At 40.7% G+C, this 27,504-nt stretch overlaps 1 protein-coding gene across 1 annotated transcript in view; it reads right to left on the minus strand.

Annotated features, from left to right (window-relative positions):
- Positions 1-26,892, minus strand: part of ZC3H12C (zinc finger CCCH-type containing 12C) — a 39,615-nt gene extending 12,723 nt beyond the window's left edge. The window contains exons 1-2 of the mRNA XM_084227180.1: positions 26,723-26,892; positions 6,732-7,498 (exon numbers count right to left, since the gene is read on the minus strand). Coding sequence (XP_084083306.1) covers positions 6,732-7,426 — 695 coding nt within the window. The 5' untranslated portion in view covers positions 7,427-7,498; positions 26,723-26,892. The remainder of the gene's footprint in view (positions 1-6,731; positions 7,499-26,722) is intronic.
- Between the last annotated feature and the right edge of the window lie 612 nt (positions 26,893-27,504).

Consider the following 27,504-nt stretch of genomic DNA (forward strand, 5'->3'; position numbering starts at 1 on the left):
AGGAAGAGTGTTCAGTCCATAACACAGACAGAGAAGAATTTCCATCCCGTATCATTTCGGTGACTCATAACCCTGGCAGCCTGGTTTTGTAACTAGCCTCATCCCTTTTTAATTACTTTTTAAAAATCTCTATTAATACCCTAATCACATGAATCATTTGTCCCAAACCATTTCTCATTAACCTGAGCCTTCTACCAGTCCTGCATTTGCTCCCTCTATATATGTATATTTTGGTGCTGACATGAAACAGAACAGGTGCCAATGTTTTTTCCCATTAGACCAAATGACTTCAATGCTTTGAGATATTTCAAAGAAAAAAGCCTTGAAGCTGTCACATATTTCAAGATACCTTTTGCCTGCAGGGTTTCCAATGCTGGAGCACTCTCCAAGTGCAGCAGGTGCTGTCTCCAGCCAGAACTGCATGTGGGTCTCTGTAAGAGCACGAGCCACACACAGCCCTCAAGGTCAAAACAGGCAAAGAGAAGCTACACTCCCAGCTGCCAGTGACAAGCTCCTATCCATGTGATTGTTACTTGCTGGAAAATTATTTTTATCTATTCCTTATAGTGACAGTGACTTCTCAAAATAAACTAAAAAAATAGATAGACAGTAGTACTGAAAGATGAATGTCTGAATCAAGGTACCAAGATACAACTACATCTACCAAACTCAGCAACACAATCTGAGGAGAAGATAGTACAGCTACACTGTTAGTTTGTTAAAATAAAGGAGCAATTAAACTGTCACATGAAAACTCTATGTGGCATAGACAACTGAGCCATCATCCTGACACAAAGGATGCCGTGGTGGAGAACCTTCTGTGTCAGTAGGCTATCAGTGAACCTTTTACTACAGCCAAATGACCTGCTTCAGGGTTAACACCCAGGACCAAGGCTCAGTTGTTGGAACAGAGATGTCTAACACTGGTTAGACACCCCAGTGACACTTTCTCCAGCTGAATGTCACTCCTGAATGGCACTTGGGGCTCTACCTATGACTGTCAGGCCTGGGTGTACGTTTCTGGTGCCACCAATGTCCACAGCTGGCGGGATGGCTGGGCATGAAAACTAGAAGAAAATTGTAAAATATCTGTTTTAAAACTGGGACTGTATTTAACTAAAAGCCAACTCCCCAAATCAGCACCTTCCTCTTCCCAAACAAAAATCTGTACACTGTTTATCTCATGCTGTGCTTTCCCTTGTGCAACGATGCACAATCAAGGACCACTTAAATACACAAGCCAAGGTTTTCCAGAAAGGGAAGCTGAAATGCATCACCTCCATGGCCTGAGAATCCCAAGGGTAAAGTTTTCAGAGGAATCTAATTGACCAAAACAAGATCAATTGATTTCAATCTGCAAATCAAAACAACATGATCAAAATACTTTGATTTCTTAGACCATAAACTTCTGAAAGTTGTTGTCTAAAACTAATAATAAATCAAGTAAAGTAATCAAATAATTTTACATCAGTGTTATCTTCATGTTGCACTCTCTGTAGGCAAAGCAAACTTATTTTCTGCCTGTAAGTTTTCAGCATAAATTTTTATATATATTTCAAACATTCTTTTCACAGTCAGCAAAGAAAGTCTGAAGGTACCCAGTACACCCAGTGAAAACTATCAAGGTCCACAATAGCTCCAGGATATTATCTAATTTGCTGTTCAGCTCTGATTTTAAGTTTACATACACAGAAAAATCAGTATCATCTATAAGAGCATTCTAACAAAAAACCTTGATGTTTAAGGCTTAAACTGTGGGCATCTTTCCTCTTCTGAAAAAAGATTAACTCAACACCAAGAAAGGTGGAATAACAAAACAAGACCAGACTTGAAGTATCCTATAGGAAGCTAAATAGCAATTCTTCAAGTCACAGCTTGCAAAAGCCTGCTTTCTGGTATTCAGTTGAAAGAGGGTGTTTTCTTTGTTTTTAAAACTTCAGCCAATTCATATTATTTAGACCATATTGTAGCTTTAAACTTGATATACACGAGATGCATTTGATGACTCATTTACAGTTTAATGCACAAATGACAAGCAGTGTCATATGAAAGTTTAAGGAAAGCTTTCCAAATGTTACCAAAAGGCAGAAAAAAATGACTGTTGGGTTTTTCTGAATCTACAGTTTGCTAAAACAGCTTGTCTGTAACAGGAGTAGTCACCAGACAACTGGCATACATGCGGGTTCTGGCTTGCCAGAGTAAGTTGTTCTGACCCAAGCCTTCTTCTGTGCTGCTCAAAAGGAATTCATGAATCCATCAGTTCATTAGATGCAACTAGTTCCACAAATATGAACCTCAAGTCACATAATCAGACATATCCTTCCTCCTTTGTGTTGGATTGAGTTGTTCTCTCAATGACAAAAATATCAAGTTATATTAACATGTTGAATGGAAAAATAATCCCTTCTGAATCCCCCTGCTCTCTGAATTAGGAATGTGAATCAACTCATTTTGCATCCACCCAGTCACTAAATGAGATGGAGACAGGAAAGCATCCCTGGCAGTGGGATAGAGGCAAGCCTAAAAGTAAATCCCTCTATGTCACTCACTGGGTGTTTTGTGAAACTACATCCTTAATTAGTCATGGAATGGAGACACAGGCTAGCACAGTGTTTGATCCTTCCGGAAGAGGAGAGCTGTCTCATCCTACTTGAATTATTGGACAGCAGTCATCTCAACCTTCTCCATAAAACTTTTCCTCCCTGTCAAATAAATCTTTTAAATGAAAATTGGTAGCTCTTATCTAGAATAATTCTGATAGTAAATGTTATCATCAAGTATGTGCATTACAACAATATGGGAGTAAGAATACAGATCACAGTTTAACCATTACTGTGATAATGCGTGAGAAAGCTTCCAAGAACACCTCTCAAAAGACTATCTATAGTCTTTCTTAGAGCACAGGCCCATTTTCCTTTAGCAATTCCAGAGTGAACTCATTGGCCACAGCTTGGAAGAGCAAAGACAAAACCGTGACAATTTACAGCTACACATAACAGGACCCTGGACATTTACATTCAGAAATCTGAAGAAGATTGAACTGCAAGTGAACTCCTGTCTCTCCTGCATGTAAAAGCTGAAATCTTTCCACTGTTTAAAGTGCTTACTTACTAATATCTATTTTCTTGAAGGGGAAAGGACAGATCATGTGGCCAAACAACTGGTTGCACAACTGGCGTCAGCAGCTGAGACTCATCCTTTACATACATGGGACTGGCTTTCCAAATCAAGGACTGATTTCTAGGAAAGGGTGGGATGCACTGGACCAACCAGCTAGTTGGCAAAGATGCTTTTGTTCTGACCAACACAGCAAGGCATCAGTAATCCAGGAAGTTTCTGGAGTGCTTTTGCAGTAACTTCTTAACAAGGGTGACTGAGTACCTAACAAATGCACCAGCCGGGCCTCATACTTAGAAACAAGAGAGAAGGAGACTGAGATGGGAAGGTCAGGGGCAGCCTCTGCTGCAGTGACCATGAGAGGCAGATCCTGTGAAGAAAGCGCAAGGCAAAAGGAGATTACAAGATCAGAATTCTGGAGAGCAGATTTTGCCCTACCGAGGAGAATCCCATGCATAGAAGAGTGCACAGGAGAGATGGCAGATTTTTCAAAGATGAAAGCTTGCTCACGCCAAGCTCAAGACTGGCCCACAACAATGTGCAGGAAGTTGGGCAAAAGTAACAGGACAAGACTTTCCCTCAGCTGACTTTTGGGAACACTGAAATAGAATATTGCCAGGCTGCTGGGCCCTGGCTGAAGGGTGTTAAAGGAGCTGGCTAATGATATTGTATGGCCTCTCCTGCAATTTTTGAAAGGTTGTGGTGACTGGGGATATTCCTAATGTCTAGAAAAGAGCAAATATCCCTTCCATTTTAAAGGGGGTAAAGAAGGGTAATTCAGGAACCTACAAAGCTAGTCAGCCTCACCCTGATCCCTGCAAAGGTGATGGAGCAAATTGTCCTGCAAACCACCTCTGCATGTAGATTGGATGAAGATGACTGGGAACAGTCAGCATGGATTTATGAAGAAGAAATATGCTTGAGCAGCCTCACAGTCTTTTATGGTGAGATGACTTGTTCAGTGGATGAGGAGAGCAGTGGACACACTGTTTATTGTGGCTTTAACAAAGCTTCTGACAGCTTTGTTCTTGTAGCAGTTTTCTCCTACCACAGCCTCACTGACAAATTAGGGAAGTAGGGGCAAGGTTGAAGGCAAAGATGGACTGAAGTCTGACAGAAGTGCTGCACTCAAAGGTAATTAGTGACATAAAGTCCAGTTGAAGGTCAATCAGTATCTGTGTACTCCAGAGACTGGCATGGGGGAATGCATTGCTAAACATCTTCATAATGACCTAGATAGAACACAGTCCACCTTCAGCAAGTTTGCAGAGGATGCTCAGCTGGGAGGAGAACACCAGGTGGGTGTACTCTCATTCAGAGGGCCCCTGGTCAGGGTAGAGCAACAGGCCAACATGTACCTCAGCATATCCAACAGAGGGAAATGCCAATCCTCCAGCTGCAGAGATCTAACGCTAGGATCAATACAGGCTGGGGGCTCGTAACCTGGAAAGCAACTCTGAAGTGAAGGACATTGGGGTTCTGGTGAACACCAAGCTGATCATGAGGCACCAATGTGCATTTGCAGCACAGAAGGCCAACAGCCTCCTGGGCTGCATTAGGAAAAGTGCTGCCAGCAGGTCGAGGGAGGGGATCCTTCTCTACCTTCTCATGCATATGGAGGGCTGGGCTCAGTTCTGGGCTCCCCCATACAAGACAGACATAGAAAACGCTGGAGAAAGGCCAGTGAAGCACAACAAAATGAATCAAGGGACTGGAGCACCTTTCATGCAAGGAGGAGGGGCTGAGAGATCTAGGACTGTGTAGCTTAGAAAGGAGAGGGCTTGGGAAGATCTTATCCATGTGTCTAAACACCCGATGGAAAAAAATAAAGGGAACAGAAACTGATTTCTCACTGGTGTCCAGTGACAGAACAAGAGGCAATGGGCACAAAATAGAATACAAGAAATATTGCTTTAACGTAAAATAAGGAAACTTTCTTGCAATAAGGGCATTCAAACACTGGCCCAGAGAATATGTTGAGTCTTCCATCTCCTTAGAGACATTTAAAACCCAAATGGACACGGCCTTGAAATGGCGCAGCTCTGTGTACAGATATCCAAAGACCCCTTCGAAATGGAATGATTCTGTGATTACATTTGTAGAAAACAAGTGAAGACCTGTTAAATTTGATTCTTCGATAGAGTACAACCATTCTACGAATAGATGTAATCTATTTATTAAGGTCCTGCAGCATGCATCACATACATTCATAGTTGGTTCATTTGATGCAGGTGGTCAAGAAAGTAAATTGAACATATGAAGGCAGATCCTAAATATTTATGCCAATAGCTGAATAAACATTAAGGAAAAATTACAGATCTGGAGCTAATTCTGGAATGTGTTCAGTACAGTTTGTAGGAGAAGTTGAACCTAGGTCCACCCACCAAGTCTGAGCCATGCTAACTAGCTAACACAACCATTTTGGATTTATGTGAAGTACAATAAAAACCAATTTTAGAAGTCACTGGATAACTTCCTGGTTGAGTGCCACAATCATGTTTGTTTAACTGGACATGCCTCCTCTACAGCTCAAGTTGAACCAAGAGATAAGGAATGACACATCCAGCAAAAAGAACTCACAGAAATATACCATATTAAAAATGTAATATCCTTGCCTTATGTGCTAACTCCTCTACTTAAAAAAAACAAACCCCATCATGTTGGCATAAATAAGTGGTAGATTTAAATTTCATTTTAAAAAGCTTCATTTGAAAGGAATTGACTTGATTAAAAGCTAAAAAAAAGTCCCATGGAAATGCCAGGGGTTTTCTTTAGCCCAGGGAAGTCTTGCATTAACTTTTATTCCTAACGTAATGAAAACCACATCAAGTCATCAGAAAACTAAAACTGACCTCCTAAACCTTGCTGTTAGTAATCATATAATCCTTATGATTTACTGAAACAGTTACCAATCAATTTATCATTTAAATTGCCATAAAACCCTAATCTCTCAGCATGTCTCTCTGCCATTTCCTTCTCTCTTTAATCACTGATGAAGCATGAACCTCTTGCCTTCACAGCCAAGTTTCTTGTTACGCACCCAGATGACTGGGTCAGGATCAGTGAACACTGCAGGTAAATGTGCTAGCCGTGGGCATGTAAGTGAAAGTCATCTTTCACACACTAATCTCAACAATTAATGGCAATAAAACCTAATCCAGAACTGACAAGCAAGACCAATGTTATGGGCAGATCAGTTCTTACAGATTAGCCAACTAAGAAGTATCCCTTAAGCTGCTTAATTCTACATCACTATTTTATAATTTTAAGGAATCTCACCTTTGCTGTAACTTTCTGTATGTAACTCCATCCAGCAATTGCCTGTAGCAATGGTGACTACCAAAAATTAAGGACTAGAGTGGTAGTGAGAAGGAGAGATTTGCTATCTGCCTACAAATGGCATTAACCTCTGGATGTTCTAAAAAAGTGAGTAGTACACCACTGAAGTCCCACAGACCTGTAGCCCGATTGCAACTGTATGGTTGACAAAGACACTTAAAAGAGACCCTGAATACAGTTTAAGGCAGTCACACCAAACATCAGTGCTTGAACTGAGGGGCAAGAACTTTCTGTTTCCATTTAAATAGAAAAGCAAAACCTTCATGGTCACATACCTCATTGCAACATTGCTGCCATCAATAACTATTGGCCTCAGGTTGTCTCCATCCTCTGTCACATCCTCCTGCAGTGGAGACTCTGACCTCTGAGACTCTATGGAAGACGCTTCACGCATTACACTAGTGTTAGCATTAGTTACAGTCTGATCAGTCTCAGTTTTATTCCCAAGTTTGACAAGTTCTCCCAAAATATCATTTATTAAAGCATCAGTACCAAGTTTATTTAGTACAAGTTGAACCTGCTCTTCAGAGTAACCCAACTTAAGTGCAAACTCCAGTTTGGTTTGATATTCTTTCACCACATCAGGAGGCTTTTTGACTTCCTTAGGTACTATCTGAGCCTCTTCTATCCTAAAGTCTTGCAAGATTTCATTTCTTTTTAGTATATGAGGCTCTAAGCAAGGAGATCGGCACAGCTGTCGATGAGTCTTAGGCAATAAATGTGACTCCGATGCAGAATTATTCAGTCTCTCTGAATCATTATCAGAATTTGTGCTTTCTTCGGAGTCACAGCTGGAGCTTCCAGAAGTCTCTTCAGATGTCTCCTTTTCTCTGTCTTCTTTTCTAGAATTAACCTTATCCATCGTTGGCTTCTCCGCCATCGACCAAGGTACAATTGCATTTATTTGCGTGCCAGTGCTCCCCACATAAAGGTGGCCTAAGTCATGCCCCAGATGATCCTTCAAGCCCATGAAGCTGCTGCATGCACTTGACTCCACTTTGCTGTTTTTCTTGTATTCCTGAATATAAAGTGCTCCGTATTCCTAAAGAGAAAACAAAAATGTTGCAACTGGTTACACGCATTACTTGTTTTCTATTTTCTTGCTGCTTCCTCAGAACTGCATTTGTTCTCTTGCAGCCAACAAATAGAACTTCTTTCCTTTTTTAAACATGGAAGGCTTTTTGTGGAAAAAACTCTTTCTAAGGAATATCGATAGCTAAGTGGATAATAACTAACGGCCTGTCTTCTGAATGTATCAAATGTTTTATTTATACATTTCTAGAAATGGATTTATGAAAGAATATGAAACCAAAGACTCCAAGTTTACCTACTGTAATGTAGAGACAGGAGTAAAGTAACTATTTAAAACCAATGAGATATTTCTTCTACCATAAGACTATGTTGTAACAACAACAAAAAAAAGTGACTATAAAATACACTAGAAAAGTTTTTCAAAGTAAATACCTTACAGTATGTTGAACAGAAAGAAATTAGCATAGTGCTAGATTCTCTGGCTTAATAGTAACAGAAGACATGATTAAATAAAAACTTATTGGCCCTGAAAGACAATATCAGCTCAACTGAATACGCTCAAACTATTTCTGAATTCCCTTATAAAGTGATAATTAAGTCAAGAAAGACTAATTGCTCTCAACAGAGTGTTGTACTACTAACACATACAGCATTTAGGGACGTGTGTTGATCTAATGGCCAATAAAGCCAATGGAAGTCTTTGCACTAATTCCAACAGACCATTCATCAAGCCAACAAGGCAACAAAATTAAAAGCTGTTTTCAGCTCCTGCATTAGACTTTTGCAAGCCTTTTGATAAATCAAAACTATACATGCATAGACATGAGTCATTTAGGAAGAATGGAAGAAAGAAGTTGCAGTTTTCTGGACTTCATATACTTGCCATATCAGATTTTCTTGAGGAATTTTGCATAGCAGTAGTTATACAGAAGTTAGTTACCCATTTCATCAGAAACATTACTTCAACAACGTACATTTAAAGGCAGATTGCTACCTCTTTCCCTTACTTTGTTCTTTGAAACAGCAATCTTTGCTAACTGCTTCAATAAAGCAAATAAAACATAAATTATTTCTCATAAATAAAAATGGACCATATGGACCAATTGTACTGCAAGGTTACAATGAAAAAAAAGAATTTAAATTAAGGAAAGACTATGAAACAAAGAGTTCTTTCACACTTCCATCTTGTAAGGCAAAATATAAAGCAAGATATAGAGACAAAGGACTTCACTTGAAATTAAATTTCTGTCAGCAAATATAGTAACTCTCCCATCCCCTTACAGGTGAGAATTTAAGATTGGCATGGTATTTTTAATATCCAGTGTACTTTCCTCTTCTTGTTATAAAGATTTGAGAGTGTTCACCAGAGAAATCAATCCAGGTTTAAGATTAGAGAGAATCAAACAAACAGTCCAATCCATGGCTCAGTAAAAGTAGATTCTATAGGCAGGGAGTGCCAAGACATCACCATTGTGGTAGAGCATTCTGGTTATGGGGCACAAAAATCTTACTTTACCTGAACATTTCTAGTTAACATAAATAAATCTTATCTATCATCAGTGCTTTCATCTCCAACACCTTAATCCCAGCAAGGTAGATAAGGAAGAAAACAAAGTTTTATTTAGATCTTATCTTGTTAGAAGGCAGTAGGGCTGTAATTTTCAGGCAGTGTATTAATGAATATTGCCTTCTCTTAATGCAAAGCTTCAGGATTTCTAGAAACCCAAAGATAAAACACAACAAGAATTTAGGAAATGGACCTTTTCACATGGTGATTTATTAACTAAGATAATACACTTGATAGCACAGAGGTAGCAACAAATCACAATATTCCATTAAAAAGATACAGTTAAAAAACCAACACTGTGGCCTTTACAGGACTGACACACACACACACACACACACAAAAATTAAAACAAATCGCAAACAAGCAGCCCCTATTGGAAGCCAGGCTGCCTAGCAACCAGCCTCTAGTTGCTAGGATGCACTCCTTTAACATACCATCATGAATACTAGCACAGCCAAAGAATAATTTGGTATGAACAAAAGCCCATGAAAGAGAGCGGGACTTAAGTGCGTCTGGTTTCCCCTCGGAGAACAATGCAGCTGCCAAACCAATCTGGAAGCCCCGACATCATTGTTCCACCAACCCCACAATCTGCTCTGACTCGAGGAAGTCTAGTTAATGGGCAATACTTTTAAGCTGGACTGAAAAGTTGAGCTGGCTCATGTACTGCTGCTGCAGAATACAGGGAGATAATGGGTCACTGCCTAAATCCGTGTACTGTGAAATGTCATTTTAGTATTGAACTAAAAGTGAAGGGAGGGTTTTTTTGGAAGGGGGGAAGAAGAGTTTGCATATTAACAGCATCAAATACTAAACGCCTGAAGTGCATAGATTAGAAAGAGGAGTTTTTTTTAGTGTTAGTTAAAATAATACTTAAGTCATTCTCCAATCACTTCTTTCTTGAAGTTTAAGTGCTTTACAGCAACTACAATCATAACACCCTCCAGTGCAATTCAAAGAAGTCACTAGCATATGAATGTGTCTGAAGATCAGGCATTATATGAAACGTACTTTAGATGATTTGCACATCAACTGCATATGAAAAATGACCGTGGCCTGAGCTTGGTCCATTGTTAGGAATATATACATAATCAGCCTCACATCTATCTGCTTTAATTTTCCTGTCAATCTCCATCATGCTTCAATATATAATTGCTTGTTTTGCAAAGAACTCTACTGTTTTTCAGAAACTATTTAAAGAACAGAATAATAGAAGGAGCAGCATTACCATCTCCCACAGATAATATATAGTCATTATACTACTGCTTTAAAAGCATAGTTAGAATTGTATTTGTACTGTTAATCCAAAGCTAAATATTTCTGAAATAGTTTTGCATAAGCAGTACACTATTCCTGGCATTTGGCCTAAACCCTGCATGCAAATTGCACTTATTTTCAGACAAATTTTTACAGTGCCTGGAAACTTTGTATATCCTATTTGTGGTCAGTAGCACATCTTAGAAACATTACACTTTGGAGATCCCATCATGATGTCCTTTATGAGATTCACTGACTAGAACCATGAAAATCAGATGTCACTATTGAATGCTGCTGATTATTTTGTCTTGGTTTGGTTAGTGAAGAGCAACACGCCAGGCAGTCAATTTGAATGAATTTGTATTCCAAATAAACACTAGTGTACCTATATACAGGACAACAAAGCTCATGAAAACCAGAAAAGATCACGTTTATCTAAGGAGCAACAGCAGCTAAGAATTCCTTTATTCACAAGGAGCTTTTATTACACACATATGGTTTTAAAGTATGCTGACTAATAGAATACAAAATAGCTAAGAGAAGCATCTACTATGAATTCTGACTTAAATGAAAGATAAACAAACAAAAATCATCCCAAAAATTCCAGTCATGAAAGTCTTCCCCTTTTGGTTATGCTCACCACAGCTCAGTAAAAGAATTTGTATTTATGAAAAGGTTAATAAAACGGGTAACTCCCAATTTAGACATATCTATAATAACATAAGTTTTAAACTGCAGCCCATTTGAAATGACAGTATCTCACACCATGTTCACTGTTAAAGGCTTAAAGTACTGCACATACATCAGATATAAATATAACAATCCATATGAGCACTTCATTGTAGAAGTATAATATTTTACCATTTCTTAGAAGTTGCCACTATTTTCCACTAACCATTAACAACAATCAGCCCATCGGTTCACCTGCACACAAAACAGAAATATTACTCAAAGGGATGTGGGCTAGTAGATCACCTAATCTTTTACTGTGAATTCAGGATACTTTCCACTTACAGTTGAGCATAAAAGAAGTCATTTAATGCAAATTTCGTTCACAGAGGAAAATCACAGAGTAAAGTAGTGTCATGTGGCACAGTATAACAGAAAATGTATATTTGCAAAAGACCATCAACAAGTTTCTGAAGATACAGTCTACAAGGAAAGAGTTCAACATGTTTTCACGCAGCTAATTCTCCTAAACACAAAATGTAAAATATTGAAATCGTTTTGTTGAAACACTCACTGCTTGTCACAAACAGAAGTGCAGAGTTGATCAGAAAAGAGAAAAAAAGAACGTATCTGTTACCCAAATGATAAAGATACTGCAACAATGCAAATAAAATAATGAATATGTAATAAATACCTACTGCTGTAGTTTCTATGTCTTTAATTACCATTGTATTTGAGCGAGTGCTGTTGTCTGCATCATTCTATCCAACAAAGGAGGGATGTCCCATTGAACAGATTGGTTAATGCTCTGGGGCAACAGATGTCTACTGGAACTGCAGGAGACCAGCAACTGGTGGCCTGCCCATCTTCTGAAAACTTTCAATAGACTCATGCATATGTTCACACAATAGGGCATGTGGTAGAAATGCAAACCTCTTTTTAACCCTTTTATATGCTCTCTTTCCCTCTCAACTGATATATGAAGGTCTTTGTTTTGGACTCTTTTTTTTTTTTACAGGACCCTTGGAACATAGGCTCATGTGTGAGCGCACAGTGTTTGTTCTTAGCCTAACATCTGAACTCAAAATATAAAACAAAACAGATTAGAAACTTTATAAAAACAGCTGGACTAGATCTGACATACTGATAATTGGTTTTGAAAACTTAAAACCTTTGACTGTAACACATTCCTATCTGAGAGCACCCTCATGCTCAATCTTACATGTCAGTCTCTTCAGATAGCCTATAATGGAGCTCTTCCTACTTCCACAAACATGGCAAATTTCACCCACGATGTGGTATAATGGAAAAGGTGTCCAATTTTGTTTTTCTTTCTAAGAGCTTTTCTACTACTCACAATTTAAATAACAGCTTATTTGCAAAAAAGGGTAAATACCTGCAACTTAGAAGTTGAAACCTCTCCTTCTCCTCACTGGGTTAGAGAATTCATTCTGTTGATGGCTACTCCTACCATTTTCAAATTCTGGGAAATGCGCCATTACTGATGCTTTCAAAAGTTCCTTAATAGAATGCAGTGTGAGCCAAAGCTCTTTAATATATTTAATCTTAGCACATAACTGTTTTTCTATCCATCTTTTTCCAAGAGACACCCAAAGTGTGCAAATCTCAGCCGACACTCAGGCTAGCTCGTTGTCCAAATGCAAACAGATAAGGCTGTAACGCCAGAAAGGTGCACCATCCCGTTTGTGCAGAGAGAAGCCCCCATACTTACGTTGGCTGGAAAACACACAGACATTGGTTTCTCTTAGCTGCTCCAGAAGCAACTCCTTAACACGATTTCAGCTGCAGACTTCAGGCAAGCAAGCAGAACAATGAATGGACGAACAGATGGACCCGCGATGTCTTTGCTTAACCTACTACTGAGCGGCCGCGGAGCCAATCACGGCTGGCAGAGCTCACAATTAGTTGGCTGGGCAGATGCAAGGCAACCTCCTCATCCTGCATCAGGTTCGGAGGTTTCTAAGATAAGCAAGTTGATGTCATTCTCAGGGTCTGCCCCGGGCAGCATGTGTATTAACGAGGGGTGTGCAGCAACAATAGGCCATACAAAAGAGACTAGCAGGCAGCTGCTGTATGAGAGCCAGAGTCATTAGGGAGCAGGCTGCCAACAAGAAACACCTGGCTTGGGCAGACTTCAGCTTCTCCTCATTGTTTCTAATTCATGAAACAAAGAAAAGAATTATTTTTTAAGTAGTAAAAATTGTGAGTTTCTATTAAAATATATCAGTCTGAAGGAATATAACCCCTTCTATTATGGAAACAAAATGTTCTTTGTCAGGAAAAATATTAAAGAAAAATAAATCTATCAGGAGCTATTGTAGTCCCCTTTTCTTGTTAGCAAAATTAATCATAGTGGTATAAAGCACAAGGAGGTATGAAAGGAGCCCACACTAAACACTGAAATGCATTCAGAAACTGCTTTCTGAATTTTCTGACACTTTTCCACATTAGTCAATAATTGCAACAAACTTGCATTTACACACAACTCTAAGAGTACTTGTAGGTAATTTCAGCGGAGGGGGTGAAAGCCTTTAAACTAAAACCACATAATATTAATATATGGAATAATTGATATTTTGAAGCAGTTGAAACATTAGAGCACTTGACAGAAAGGAACTACAAACCACTCTTTTGTTCTGGAGTCCCTTACATTTGTTTGCAACACAACTGCTTTCCTCTTTTATTTTTTCACAGATCTGTTCTAGATGCCAAGATCTTTCCATCTCTTCTCAATGACAGAATATTTGAAGAGAAGTCTGGAGTTAGGCTATAGCCAACTCTTTATTGTTTCTATTTTCAATTGAAGTAATCCACATAGAAACACAAACTCCAGTCCACTGGAGTCCATCTCCCCTCACTGCCCAACATTTCCATTGCCCAACACAAACATTTAGCAACATAGTTGTAGCAAGGTTTGATGCTTGATAAGAAAAGGTAGCACACTGTGGACTTTCAAATAAGAATTAGCTACTGCTGAAAACTTCAACTGAAGACAGGTCAACACACAGAAAGAAGAGATTCTGCATTTGCAAATGTTCATCTGAATGACTACTAGAAAAGCATATTTACTGAACTTCAGCATCATTACATGACTAAAGGCAATAATGAGAACCACAGAGGCAGCTGTCCTCCTCTGCTTGTGAGGACAGGCAAACTGCTGGGAAATATCTACTGTGATTTAACAGAAGGAAAGAATGAGAGTAGGTTTGTTAAAACTGTTTCAAGTAACTTTCCAAGCTTTATGTAGATATTAAGGCAATTCAACACATTAAATGAAATTACATACTGTCATGCTATTGCACTGATGCACTTATCTGGTGCCCAGATATTAAACTTCAAAGAAGAAACCCCAACTATAGTTTCTCCACACTGTCCATTAAACACTCCCCAAAACAACTACTAACACCACAATTTTGGAGGCTTTTAAGTCGGAGGCAGGAGGAGACTCCACACTAATTTCTGCCACTGTGAACACAAAGACTGAGAGAAAGCTACCCACGAGCACAGTGGGACGCCTGATCCCCAGCACTGGATTAAGCCTCTTTGCAAACAGCAAATAAAAGCAGTGATCTGAAAAAGCTAATCAGTCCCTGCTGTGGTATTTAGACTGCCTCAGTTGCTGGTATTGGATAACGTTAAGCATATTAAAACTTCTGTAGGCAAAATTGGAAGCCAGTCCAGTTCACCTATGTCCAAGAACTGCACTTAAATGCAAGCAGGATGACTTGCTAGTCATTTGTTATCTCCCTGATTAGAGCCAGGCATTTCTTTTGCAATACAGAGGTGCTTGCTTTGCAGAGACACATATGATCCCCTCTATATACATCTATAACAGAGAACTCTGTGGCAGAGAAGTGCTGTACTTATGGCTCTACAACCACGACTAGTGCAAGTGTATTACCCAGCTTAGAAAACAGCCTTAAAAATAATGCTGTTAAGAAGTTCACTTGCAAAGACCTGCCCCCTCTACGTCTTCTACAGTAACAATAAGAATACCACCCTGTTTCACGTATCCCAAACTCTCCACATACCAAGAGCATGTCTTCAGGGAACCAGGGATAAACTTCAGTTGAAGATTAAAGTTCATGCAAACACCATGCTGTATGTAGCACTATGACCAAAATGAGAATGGATGCAGTCTGAAGACTTACATTATATTGTTAAATTTACAGAAAATATTCTAGTAAGCCATAGTTGGGTGAATTAAGAAGACTTTTTCTAATTCTATCTTGTGCACGCCATCAGTTACTTAAAGTAGATGCCTTTTCTGGAAGCATCTTCTCAGTTCTTCCCTAAAAGAAGTTGGGTTATTGAAGGTTTACAAGGTGTCAGATCATCCTATTAAATCATGCTTGTGATGACAGAAAAGCATTCATATTAAGGCTTATCAAGTACATGAGGCTTCCTTGTGGGAATGATGAGCTCACCTGCATGAAAGACACTGTATGAAACAGTGGGGCTGTGCCATCACATCTGTGAAAGGCAGATGTGCCTAAGAGCATCACCAGAAGGTACAAAGCAAGCACAAGTTACACAGCACAAAAGGACAAAGCAATTTCTACTTTCTGTGCTAAAACCTCCAAATCCAATAATGAGTTCAACAGCTTCCTATTACGATACATAAAATACAAAGAGGTAGTAAATTAAATCCAGACACAGCAAATGTAACAGCTCCTTCAAATTTCTGTTCTTGCAAGATGAGTAAGCTATAAAAACCTGTATTTGTGACTGCAGATATGGGACATTTTGTACAGTGCTTATCAGGTCCTTAGTGACACTTGATTAAACAGCAGGCCAGCACAAAATCCTGAATTGCCTGGAGGTGATGGGCTTGGAGACTCCATGGTGGAAGGAGATTTCAGAATGGCACAGTGGAAGGGGATGGGATGCTGCAGAGAGACACAGACCGGGGTGTCTCTTGGTTTGGGCGAGGGGTGGGAAGGAGAGCATCCCTTTTATCTTCCCCCCCCCCATTGTGGTGTGAAAAGCACACGTGGAAGGGCCTGAGAGACCAAAGTGGGGAGAGCTGGAGCAGCTGGGAAATTCAGACAGCAGAGGCTGAAGATATAAGGGAAGCAATACTATAAGGCAGAAAAAACCCCCCAAAAAAGCTGCTAGCTCCAGACAAATCTTATTGTTTCAAACACACTGAAAGGAAAGCCTTATTTAAAAAGAAATTATTTTATGCAAGCATACAAAATGGTCATTCGGTAACTCCAGTGGTATTATTGCAGCAATTAGAAAGACAAGTTGTCCCATTAACATGTTTAATTATCTTTTATTTTACAACTTTGTGCTAAGCCTCCTGTAATAAATGATGTTCTTTGAAAGAACACACTGCACAAGTTAAATTAATCATGTACCACTGCATTTATGAAATAGAAATTAAGGTTATAGGCTCCAGACAAAACTCAGCCCAAAAAAAGGTGAAAAATTTATGTTTACTGTTGGACTTGGGAGCTGCAAGGGAGATGCTTATCTTTAAAATTACAAGGTGGTAATACAAAAAAAAAATCTTTTCAAGTTATATGAAGAGATAGACTATGTTAAGGAGAACACTTAAAAGAAGTTCACCTAGTTTTGAGGAGTGGTAAGTGGTGCTCTAGACTGGATCTACTCACAGTCAAAACCAGACAAAAATCACTACTCTACAGTCATACAAAGGACTGAATTAAATGACCTGTAAAGACTGCCTAGAATTCAGAAAAAGAACTGATATTATGATAAAGATGAGTAACGTTTTGCCTAGAGAATTACTAACCTTTCAAAACCACCGTATTTTAAAATAAGGTTTAACTGTATTTTCAAATGCAGTGCAATTGCTCTGTAGAAAAATATGCATTTTCAAATGCATTAAAACAAAGTGGTGAAAAGTTCTTCCACTCTTCGAAAAAAGACTCATCTCTCTCTAGTTATCCTTAAAATTAAAAAAGCAGAGATGCATTTTCTAGCAGGGCATCATCTTAAAAGAAGGCCAGAATGTCTACAGTTTCTGGTATAATCCCATTAGATCATCAGTATATTGGCTGCATGCAAGACCTGAGCAAACCATTGCAACATTTAGCAGGATGTCCTCTGAGGTTTTGAAGAGAAGCAGAAAACCCCAAGTGTTATCATGCGCAACGATTACTTTTTTGCTAACCACGGGTAAAACAAATCTAGTCTTCTGTTGGTAGACAAAGCCAGTGAGCATGAGCTGTTCATCACAACATGACAAGGCACCAGCCTGCAGCTGCACAGTTTGCCTACATGAGGAGCCCAAGAGGCTTGAGCCACACCAGCCAGCTACACAGAAAGCATAAAGCAGCATTCTGCGACACCAAAAAACACCGGCATCACCCTCACTACCACACTGAGATGTAGCACCTGAAATGAAATACATTTTCTGAAGCAGATTTTAATGTTAAAATTAAATAGTTTTGATCATGTGACAAAAAACCCCTCCACTGTTTATCTAAGAGGATGATGATTTCCTCAGTACTATAACTTACAGGTATTTACTGTAGGCATGTATTCCTAAGAAGTGCTCCTTTCACAGCATCACAAAATCACTGAAGTTGGAAGAGACCTCTGTAGGACATCAGGTCCAACTCCCCTTCTCCAGCAGGGCTACCAAGAGCCAGGTGCTAGACCCTGTCCAGAGAGCACCTGAACACCTCCAAGAATGGGCACTTCACAACCTCCCTGGGCAGCTGTCAGTGCTTGGTCATCCTCACAGAAAAAGTGCATTTCCTAGTGTTCAGAAGGGAGAGTCTATGCCCACTGCTTCTGGTCCTGTCCACGGGCACCACTGAAAAGAGGCAGGCTCTGTTTGCTTTTCACACACCCTTCAGGTATTTATATGCATTGATAAGAAACCCACAAGTCTCTTCTCCAGGCAGAACAGCCCCAGCTCTCTCAGCCTTCCCTCCTAGAGGAGATGCTCCACTCCCTTCATCATCTTTCTGGCCCTTCATTAGACTCCATGTCTCTCTTCTACTGGAGGGCTCGGATTTATCTCACCTGTGCCAAGCAGAGGGGAACGCTCACCTCCCCTGCCCTGCTACACAACCAGGCCACGGCTGGCTGCCTCCAGCACAATGACATACAGCAGGCTTAAGGATTTCCCATCTTTAAGTGGATGCTCCAACTCAAATGTGGCTAACATACAAGCCACTGTAACTACACCTGCACAAACACACCAGGGCATGCACACAGATGAACAATCCCAGAAGTCTTGTTTCCAAGGGCACTAAGTCACATGGCCAGAAATTCTTGGGGTTTTTTTTGGGAATAGACACAAAGTTCTGCTGGAAAGTATTCAGGGGTTTGCAAGCCAGAAAGCACGGAAACCCCCTTTTACACACTAAGGTGGTTGTTGGGCAACTGCTCTCATCAACACCATCTCATAAACTTCAAGTGTGAAATGCACTGTCCATTTCTGCGACAAATGGGGGAACAGTGCTTACTTAAGGATTGCAAGTGTTTATTTTATTTTTTAGTTTTATTACTTATGAATTGAAGGAGACACTGAGCTAGAAAGTGTTCAAGGGAAAAAAAAAAAGTTTCCACCAATATATACATGTTAGATTTGATCTCCTCCCACTTCCAGAAAGAGTCACATTGTCTGGATGCTTTCTGAGCATGAAAATTTGAACTTCTAATTAACTTTCCCTGTGACAATACTGGGCGGCCAGACAATGCCTACAACTGTACAAAGTGTATACCATCATGCTTAGCAAAGTACTTCTATTCAAATTTGTTCTGTCAGAAGAAAATCCTCTTACAAAACTAACATGGTTATGTGAAAAAAAAAGTATTCTCTTCATTTAAATACACTTAGCTAGTCAACTTAATATCTTTTATCTGTGCCACAGACTATTGTTAAGAATTTGAAAGGTTTGTCAGAGGAAAATAGGCTTCTCAAGCTGTCTAGAGACATGGCCAGGTTGTGTTTCAGGCCATGTTGCTGGCAATAGAGCCCCATAATCTCCAGAGTTCCTGGACACAGTTCAAGGTGTTGGTTGGACTCTGTGTCGCCCTAAATGGCTTCACAGTGTTATGCTTATTTGAGACACAATTCCTATGCCTGTACCACACGGCTGCAGTTGTCTTTTTGGCCTGGAGCCTTCTGCAAGAGAGCTGCCAGCAGCGGATTTTCTGCACGACTTTCAGCCTTACCATTTACTCTCTACTGGGATGAAAGAGTCAGAGAACATGTTAAGGTTTATTTTTTTACCCAGATTTAGTAAGCTAAGAATCAGAGAAGACAGAGATGATCATGGGGTTTGTAGGGACACACTTAGCAGGTAACTGTTTCTTACTTTCTGAGGAAGCTTTTAATAGACCTCACAAGTGGCAACAGTAGCCAGACCTTACACAAAGCGGGTTACTGTAGCTGCAAATCAAAGTTCGAAATGAACTTGAATTCTTGGAATGAAAGAAAATAGCTGCACAGAGGTCTATCTTATTACCTGTAATTTAAGTATAGCTTTTCTTCAGATTCACTATATTCCTGAACTCAGGAAACACCATCAGAAAGTCTCCACACTGAGCTACATACAGGCTTTGAAATCCTAGGATTTTACATGTTAATAAACAGGTTGCTCATGTTTAATAACCTAATGCATCAGAAGGAGACAAACTGTATTAGTGATTTCACATAATTTTTCCAGCTATTTGTAGTCTCAGAGTCATTCAGGGCTCAGAAGTTTGCAGCTTTTAAAGTCGTTATTAATACTGCTGACCAAATTTTCTTGTATTTAGTTGAAAAGCCAGCTAGATTTTAGTCCTGTGAATTCATGCACACATTTCTTTAATTAGGCTAACATTCTGAGCCCTTCTGAGCCCCCAGTGCTCATACTTTGCTTTTCCGAGTCCTTGTCATGAAGTTAGATCTGATAAAGACATGCAAATGGGAATACTTTATTCAGAACTGGTGATGCTTTAACATTTAGTAATAAATAATTTAGTTTGGAAGGAATCTCTGGAGGTCAACTAGTCCAACAAACCTCCACTTAATACAGGGTCAGCTACAGTAGGTTTCTCTGTGTCTTCTCTTTTTGAGCATTTCCAAGGCTGGAGACTCCACAACTTCCCCAAACACCTGCCCCAGTGTGTAAGTATTCTCATGGTGACATTTTTCTTCAACTTCAGCCAGAATTTCTTACTATACCTTGCCAACTGCTGCCTCTTGTCCTTTTGTCACATGCCTCCAAATAGAGTACTTTTTTGTCTTCTCCAAACGAGTTACAGAGATGAAGATGGCCGAAGGCAGTAAGATCCCCCTTTGTCTTTTCTTAAAAAAGGCTGGACAAACTCAGTTCTCCCAGTGTCTCTCCTTGTTACACAATGTACTCCAAACCCCTAATCAACCTGGTTGACATCCACTAGACTGGTCCCTGTAAGGCAGTGTTTTCTCTTGCCCTTTAGAGACCAAAACCGGACTCAGTGCTCCAAATACAATCTCACCAGTGCCAAAAAGAGGTAAATGATGGCCCAATGGCAATCCTCTTGCTAATATGCCCTATTTAACCTTATTATCTGTTTCTGCAACATCATCTTACACTCATCAAGGGATGAGGCTTTATGGTCCACAAAAGGATCCCATGTCAGCAGATGAACTAAACCCTATTTACAATGCCCACTGGAGGTGTCCGTTTTCAGTCTGCCCACTAAAAACATTTTCTCATCAGAGATCTCACAGGCATAACAATAAGTGCATTCAAGCTGCAGATGAACAATTCAAGCTGCTCACAGAAGTAGCAACAAAGATCAACTTTAACATGATGATGCTTATTTCACACTAATAAGTTTGTTTATCTGAGTCTCTCTTGCAACCTATGTACATACCAAAAACAAACTGATTTGTAACATACTAATGTCCAAAATTTATCAAGGCATTACATGTGAATTATAGTGCTACCACAGCCCTCTAAAACTTGGAGCAGCCAGTTTTATGAACAAATCAGATGGCAGACTACCACCAAATACTGTACAAAACCTTAGGGAGAGACCATGCACTCTACCAACACCATTAAAACTTATCAAAGCACAATTATTCTCACTCCTGAAAAAAACTGGCTGCACAATTTCACAATGCAAACACACACTAAATCTCACTAAATCTCAGTGAGATCTGTAGTTTAGCTTCTCCTAAATTATGAGGCAAGGGTGGTTTACCAAGCTTCACTTATAAGCAAAGCTCAATTCAGAGAAGATGGCAAAGAGCTCACACAAAACTCAGGACTTCAAACGAGTCCTGGCAGTAAGGTCAAGCTCCAGGAAGTGAACACTACCTAAACACATTGAGCCACACAGTCTTTTGCTAGAACCAGATGAAAATCCCATCAATGTATGCATGATGCCAGATGTTATTTTCTTCCACACAACAGCTAGGGTAAAAAGCTATGAAAAGAGAAGTGAACAAGTGGCTGGGGAAATAGTAGCTGAAGCAGAAAACTCTGATTTTAACCTTTCATCAGAAAGCATGGGCTGTAGCTCAACAACTTCAAGAAGCCCAGACTGTAATCCCAACAGTGACAATTCCAGTAACTCTAATGAGTCCAACTCCCAGCTCGGCAAGGATGGCAAAAGCCTAGCTGGCAACGCAGCAAGAAAGGCAGTACAAAGCCCAGAAGCAGCTGCTACAGAGACTTGTGAACCCAGCTGCACAGCCGTGGGCACTTGCACATCACAGTCCATCCCTAGCCAGAACAAACCATTTCCAGAGGTGTATCTGGCATTACAAATAGCATGTATTAGAATTATTGCTGAAGGAAAAATCATCTGAGGTTTCCAAATCAGTTGAATGTTTTAAGGTGGAAAAGCCTTAGGGGATGTTGCTGCAAGTTAGGAGGCTCTAAGGCTCTCCACTAAGATAAAGTTGAGATCCCCATGTAAATGTTTATGGCATTTCTTATAAGAGAACTGTCTCTCATCAATAATGAAGCCATGTATCGAATCTGGAAAGATAGATAACTCAGCAATTCAAATATTAGCTTTACAGATAACAAAGGATTGAAGAGACCCATTGAGAGTCAAGGCACCAACTGTAATGGTAACTATGAGAGCAGAGAGATGAAGAATGAGATACCAGCTACTTACATTAACAGTTTAAAGAACAAAAGTAGACTAGGAAAGTAGCTTCTGCCAAAAGACAAGCAATCTGTCCCTTTTCCAGACAACTTCTGCCAAACCACCAAATTTCATTAATCCTAAGATAAAAGGTCTAAGTCATAGCAACACTGAAATTTTCAGTTCATCACAAAACTTCAAAGCTTCACGGGACTGATTCATTGATTTCACAACTTAGCGCGTTATTTTTTACAGCTCGTAGGGGAGCATGGCTCAGACAAATGGTCATTTAGGAATTATCATGTGAGTTTCTGTCAAGCAGTAAAGGGCTCAAGGATTTTACTCTTTAAGATGGTCCCTAGACTCTGAACTTTACCTACTCACAGCAAGCAAAATGCTTTTCAGGTATTTGCAATAACCGGCAGCACATTTACTGAACACCTCCAGCTTCACTGATTCTCCAATCTCTGGCACTCCTCTGCAATTTTCAACCTCCTCCCAAGACATTCCTTTCATACCAAAAGAAGCTACTCTATTTCTTCCATTGGGAGGATTAATAACATCCATTAAACTTTTCTGCACTCCCATCCATTGAATGTCTTGCCCCTCCCTCCTCTCTACCCACTCTTTTCTCAAAATACCAACCTCTCATAAAGTAAAATCCTTCCTTCTTAACAAAGCTTTAGTTTCCTCATTATCCACCCTGAAGAAAACTGTAATTTTAAGCAAGAATACATTTTAAATACTTTGTATAATACTGCAGAAATTTTATGCAAAGAACATCTTTATCCTGAAAGAATTTAGAACCAAATCCCTTTGGCCTAAAACAGAGGTATTAGGAGGTACACGTATAAGCACATAGAAGGTTTCTGCATTTAAAGGACAGCAGAACCTGGGATAGTCTAGCATTCTATTCTGTATCCATCTACATGTACACACACACATGTACATATAAATATATAAATAGACACCCACACTCCCAGGGAGGAGGATGATGTATGTCAAATTTTAAAGTGTTACACTGGTATCGTAAATCAAGCAAATATTACCTTAAAATGGTCAAGCCATCAGGAGAGGCAGTCTGGGGCTCGCTATGACATAAGCCTGGAAGAATGATGAATCTCACAGTTGCAGAGGGTGAGCTACGTTTCCCCAAGGGAAACTTTGAAAACATCTTGTCTGGACCTTTTGAGTTGGGACACTCGAGGAGCAAGTCTTAAAACTGAGGTATGCTCTCAAAGCGTTCTCATTCTGCAGCTATAACTCAAGAATGAATGGAGCTTGAGTTTACCAAAGCCCTAAAATAATTCTTTAATGGGCAGTACAACACCCTAGCAGAATGTGAAAAGTCAGTGTCAAATGTCAAGCCCAGCACTTCACGCTAAGGAAAACGCAATTTGGATTTTTGGAAGTGGAAGTTAAGCTTTTTACATAAGACGTGATCTAACCTGAAGTAATCAATCCTGATAGGTAAAAGAGAAATGCCTGGTTCATCTAAGCAGAAAGCCCCAAGGTTATGAAAACCTCTGTCAATTTCTACTCACCACTAAACAACTTGGTAAGGAACATGCTTTTTGACAGAGCCTCAAGCTGTTACAAAAAAACATTTAAAGATGAAGACCTTTTCAATGAAAAATCTCCTCTAGCTCTGGAGATCTGCCTATTCCACAAGAGGAAAAGACATACAGAGGAAAAAATACAGACAATGAGGAAAAAAATTTAAAAAATAAAAGGATGAAGAAAAAGGAGTGGGGGAGAGGGGAAGAAGAGAGTGAAATGCCTCATAGCTCTACCAGGAAGGCAATTATGAGCAGATTACAATTGATTTTCTATCTATTTTCTAACTGAAAATAACTACAGTTTGAGGCCAGGAAGCAAGAAAAATGATCCTTATTATACCATCTCACCTTTGCTTTTTATATAGTCTACTTTTAACGCATAATTTAGCAATTAAAATGAAGTGTCAATTCTTTCAAGCATAAAAATATGGGCTTGTTCAATTAATGGGTTTCTTGATTCAAACATATGGTAGAAGTAGTACATTTATTGTAAATATTTAGCAAGCTTGGAGACATGAGGCATTTTTACACACAACTATAGATGATAAGAGATATAAAGCATCACTCTACAACTTCAGTTCGAGGACAGAAACAGTTCAGTCTCTTCATAGAAACTCACTGCAGTTTTTGTACAACATCTGTTTCTTACAGTAGCTCAGACACAGTTTTCAGTACCCTAAGTGAAAAAACAAGGTGTAATAATCTCAGTCACTAATAAGGCCGCTGGCCAGCTCCCATGGCAACAAACACTATGGAAATGACTGAACGATGAAATAATTCTTGAATAACTTAGAAAAACTCTTATCTATGACTACCTAGCTACATATGGGACATTGCCTTAGAGAACAGCAAAAGCAGCAGAATAACATTTCAGAAAAGGAACAGCAGAAGTTTTACATCACACATTTTCTACCCTTCCTCCTAGTTATTATAAAATTCTCTCCCCATTATTTACTACTGTTACTCCCTCTGAAGCATTTCAGTTTTTAAGAATTTTTTAAAATACAGATTATAAAGAGATTGATCATTGGAGGCTGAGGCTATCAAAATCCAGATTATGATCTGTTTTAATTAAAAAAATAAATAAAGGCTAATTAGGGGGAAAAAAGTAACAGACTCTTTAGTTCTCAAGGGCAGAAATTTTTTGATAACTGGTTCAAGACAGAAGTTAGGGAGATGATGCAGAAAGTACTAAACAAGATTTTATGACTCCTGTAATGAAAGAAGTCAAACTAAATCACACATCTCTTTTCTACCAAATGGAGTTGCTTAGCTGTAGCCATTTCTGAGTACAACAAAAACTGACCTGAGCCAAGTAAGTTCCTCATTTTACTTCACACTGACTTTGAACTGCTTTTTCTCCAGCTTGCTTAAAGAGTACTTTCAACTGCATGTAGCATGTATAAGACGCCACAAAATAAAATTTTGTAAGGTTTTTGATTTACCGATGATAAACTGAGCAGTAAATATCTAGTCAATAGGTTTCATCAAATATCTAACTGCATCTCCAATCTTTCCAAGTCTCACCAACTGCAAACCTAGTTTTCCTCAAAAGTATCAACAGCTCTGGAACACCAACAGTGTTTTTAAAGGCTGGTACAACCCAGAGAAGCAGGCAGTGAAATCACTGCAGCAGAGTGTTGTTCAGCACAGCAGTCAGCATGAAATGCACAATCTGCACAGATGAGTCAAGTCTGGATAAACCCTTCATGCTCTGTCAGGTTGAGAGTACGGGGTTTGTTTTTAAATTCCACACCTTCAATAAACTCCACTTCTCTGCATTCACATTTTAAGACAATATTTTTAATGCATGTTTTGATTTGCAGAGGTGTAAAAATACTGTTAGTGGAGTTCTGTCTATCAGGATCTTATAAATAATAACTGCCTTTTTAAAAGGATTGCAAATGGTAATGGTAATTGCGGCTCCCCTGGGTGACTGCTGCCCAGAAGTCTGGTGTAGTAATAAAGGTGTAATAACCATGGTAATATTTATAGAGAGATGAAATACTTTGAATTGGTTCAACTACATCCATTAGGAAAAAACAAAAAGTAAGTTTTCGAATTTTCAAGAGTAAGTGGTCCAGTTAATAAAGAAGAGGGAGCAGGGAGAGAGAAAACAGAAAATTTTTCCCCCAATTCCTTAAAATTGTTGCAAATGTGTTACACTGACATAACAAATTCTCTTTAAAATGCCAACATGCTTGAGTTCAGATTCATTAATGACAGATTACACTCTGTTGAAGTGTGGTATCACCCTGGAGCACTGCCAGTTGGAAAATTCAGTTCACTAAGATATATCTAATATAATCCTTGAAGAAGTCTTGTTGTCAGCTCACTGGCTTGCTATATAGGCAAATGCTACATGGTAAGGAGACAGTGGAAGAGGAAGTACCCTGCCAGTTTGAAAACCCAGACATACTTGAATGATTTATTTTCCTTCCAGATCAAAAGACCGTGCTACTGCTATCTTAAGTATGTTGTTAATTGCATAACCCTAAGAGCTGCAACTATGAGTTATGTCTCCGCTTTGCAAACACAGATCAAGAGGACAAGACACAGTAAACACGACATTTCAATACATCTGTTGTTCAAGAAATGTAGCCTGCCGTTCAGCGGGATGCATTTCCTTAACCCAACTTTTGGCAACACCATCGCTTATTTCGCCCTGTCACATGCACCAAACCAGAGCCAGGCACGGGAGTGTGAGACAGGGCCAGGTCCGGCTGCAGAAGGTGCTGCACAAGCACAGCCCGGCGGAGTTTCCTCCCCCGGGGGCATTATAAAATAGCGTCACCGCTCCACAAATACAACCCTACACGCCCGGCGCTACTCAGACATGCCTGCAGAATTACGCCCGAAACACACAGGTGACTGAAAATTAATTTTTACGAGAAATTACGGCTTAGAAGCCACAGCCAGATCTGACAACGGTGAAACCAACACATATTGCGGCTCGTTTAGAGCAAGCCAAATTATACAGCCTGTCCTCTCACACAAAGCGGACGGAATAAATCTACACTCTCCTCACAGAATTATTAAAAACAAAACAACCACAAAAACAACCTCAAAAGTTAGAAGCAGGGGAACGGCGGGGAAGGTAGAGTACCTGAAACAAGTTTTAAATTCCTTGTCAGGCTCCCGGTGCGCGCGGGTACGCGTGTCCCCCGGGCCGGCCACAGCTCCGGCACGGCCGCGGGCGGGGCGCGGCGCAGCGGGCGGGCCAGCCCGGCGCTGGCAAGGGGGCACGGCCGCCCCCGCCGCCGCGGCCAGCGGCTCCTGCCGGGCTCGGCAGCGAACAGGTCGGGAAAAACTTTCCGGAGGGACGGGGCCTGCCGAGGCGCGGGGCGACCCCGCCGGCCCCTCGGGACAGAGGGCCGGGGCTGTCTCCTCCCTCACCGGGAAGCGCCGCCGCGCCGCGGCCTCCGCCGCCCGGGCGACCTCCACCGGGCGACCTCGGGGAGGCGCCGGGGGCAGGGCCGGCGCGTGTGTCAACACGGGGCCGCGACGCCGGCCCGGCCCCGGCAATGGGCGGCGCCGGGGAGGGAGCGCGGCAGCCTCTGCCCGGCGCTCGCCCGCCGCCATCGCCGGGGCCCGCCCGGGGCCGCCGAGCCCTGCGGCCCCGCAGCCACCCACCTGCGGCCCGCCGGCAGCCGCCGCTGCGGGCGGGAGGAGCGGCCGCAAGGTCGCCTTCACCTCGCCCGCCGCGGCGTCGCCGCCCGCATCCCCCCCGTGCTGCGGGCGGCGCTCCGCGGGGCCCCGCCGGGCCGCCCCTCGCCGCCTCTCGCCGGCCACGGCCGGGGCGGACGGACGGGGGGCACCCGGTGCCGGGGCTCCACGAAAGCCGGCGGGGGAACCGCCCGGGCAGGCCTCGGTGGGTGGCGGGCAGGC

The sequence above is a fragment of the Fringilla coelebs genome (genome assembly GCF_963513975.1).
Source record: "Fringilla coelebs genome assembly, chromosome: 2".
Taxonomy (NCBI): domain Eukaryota; kingdom Metazoa; phylum Chordata; class Aves; order Passeriformes; family Fringillidae; genus Fringilla; species Fringilla coelebs.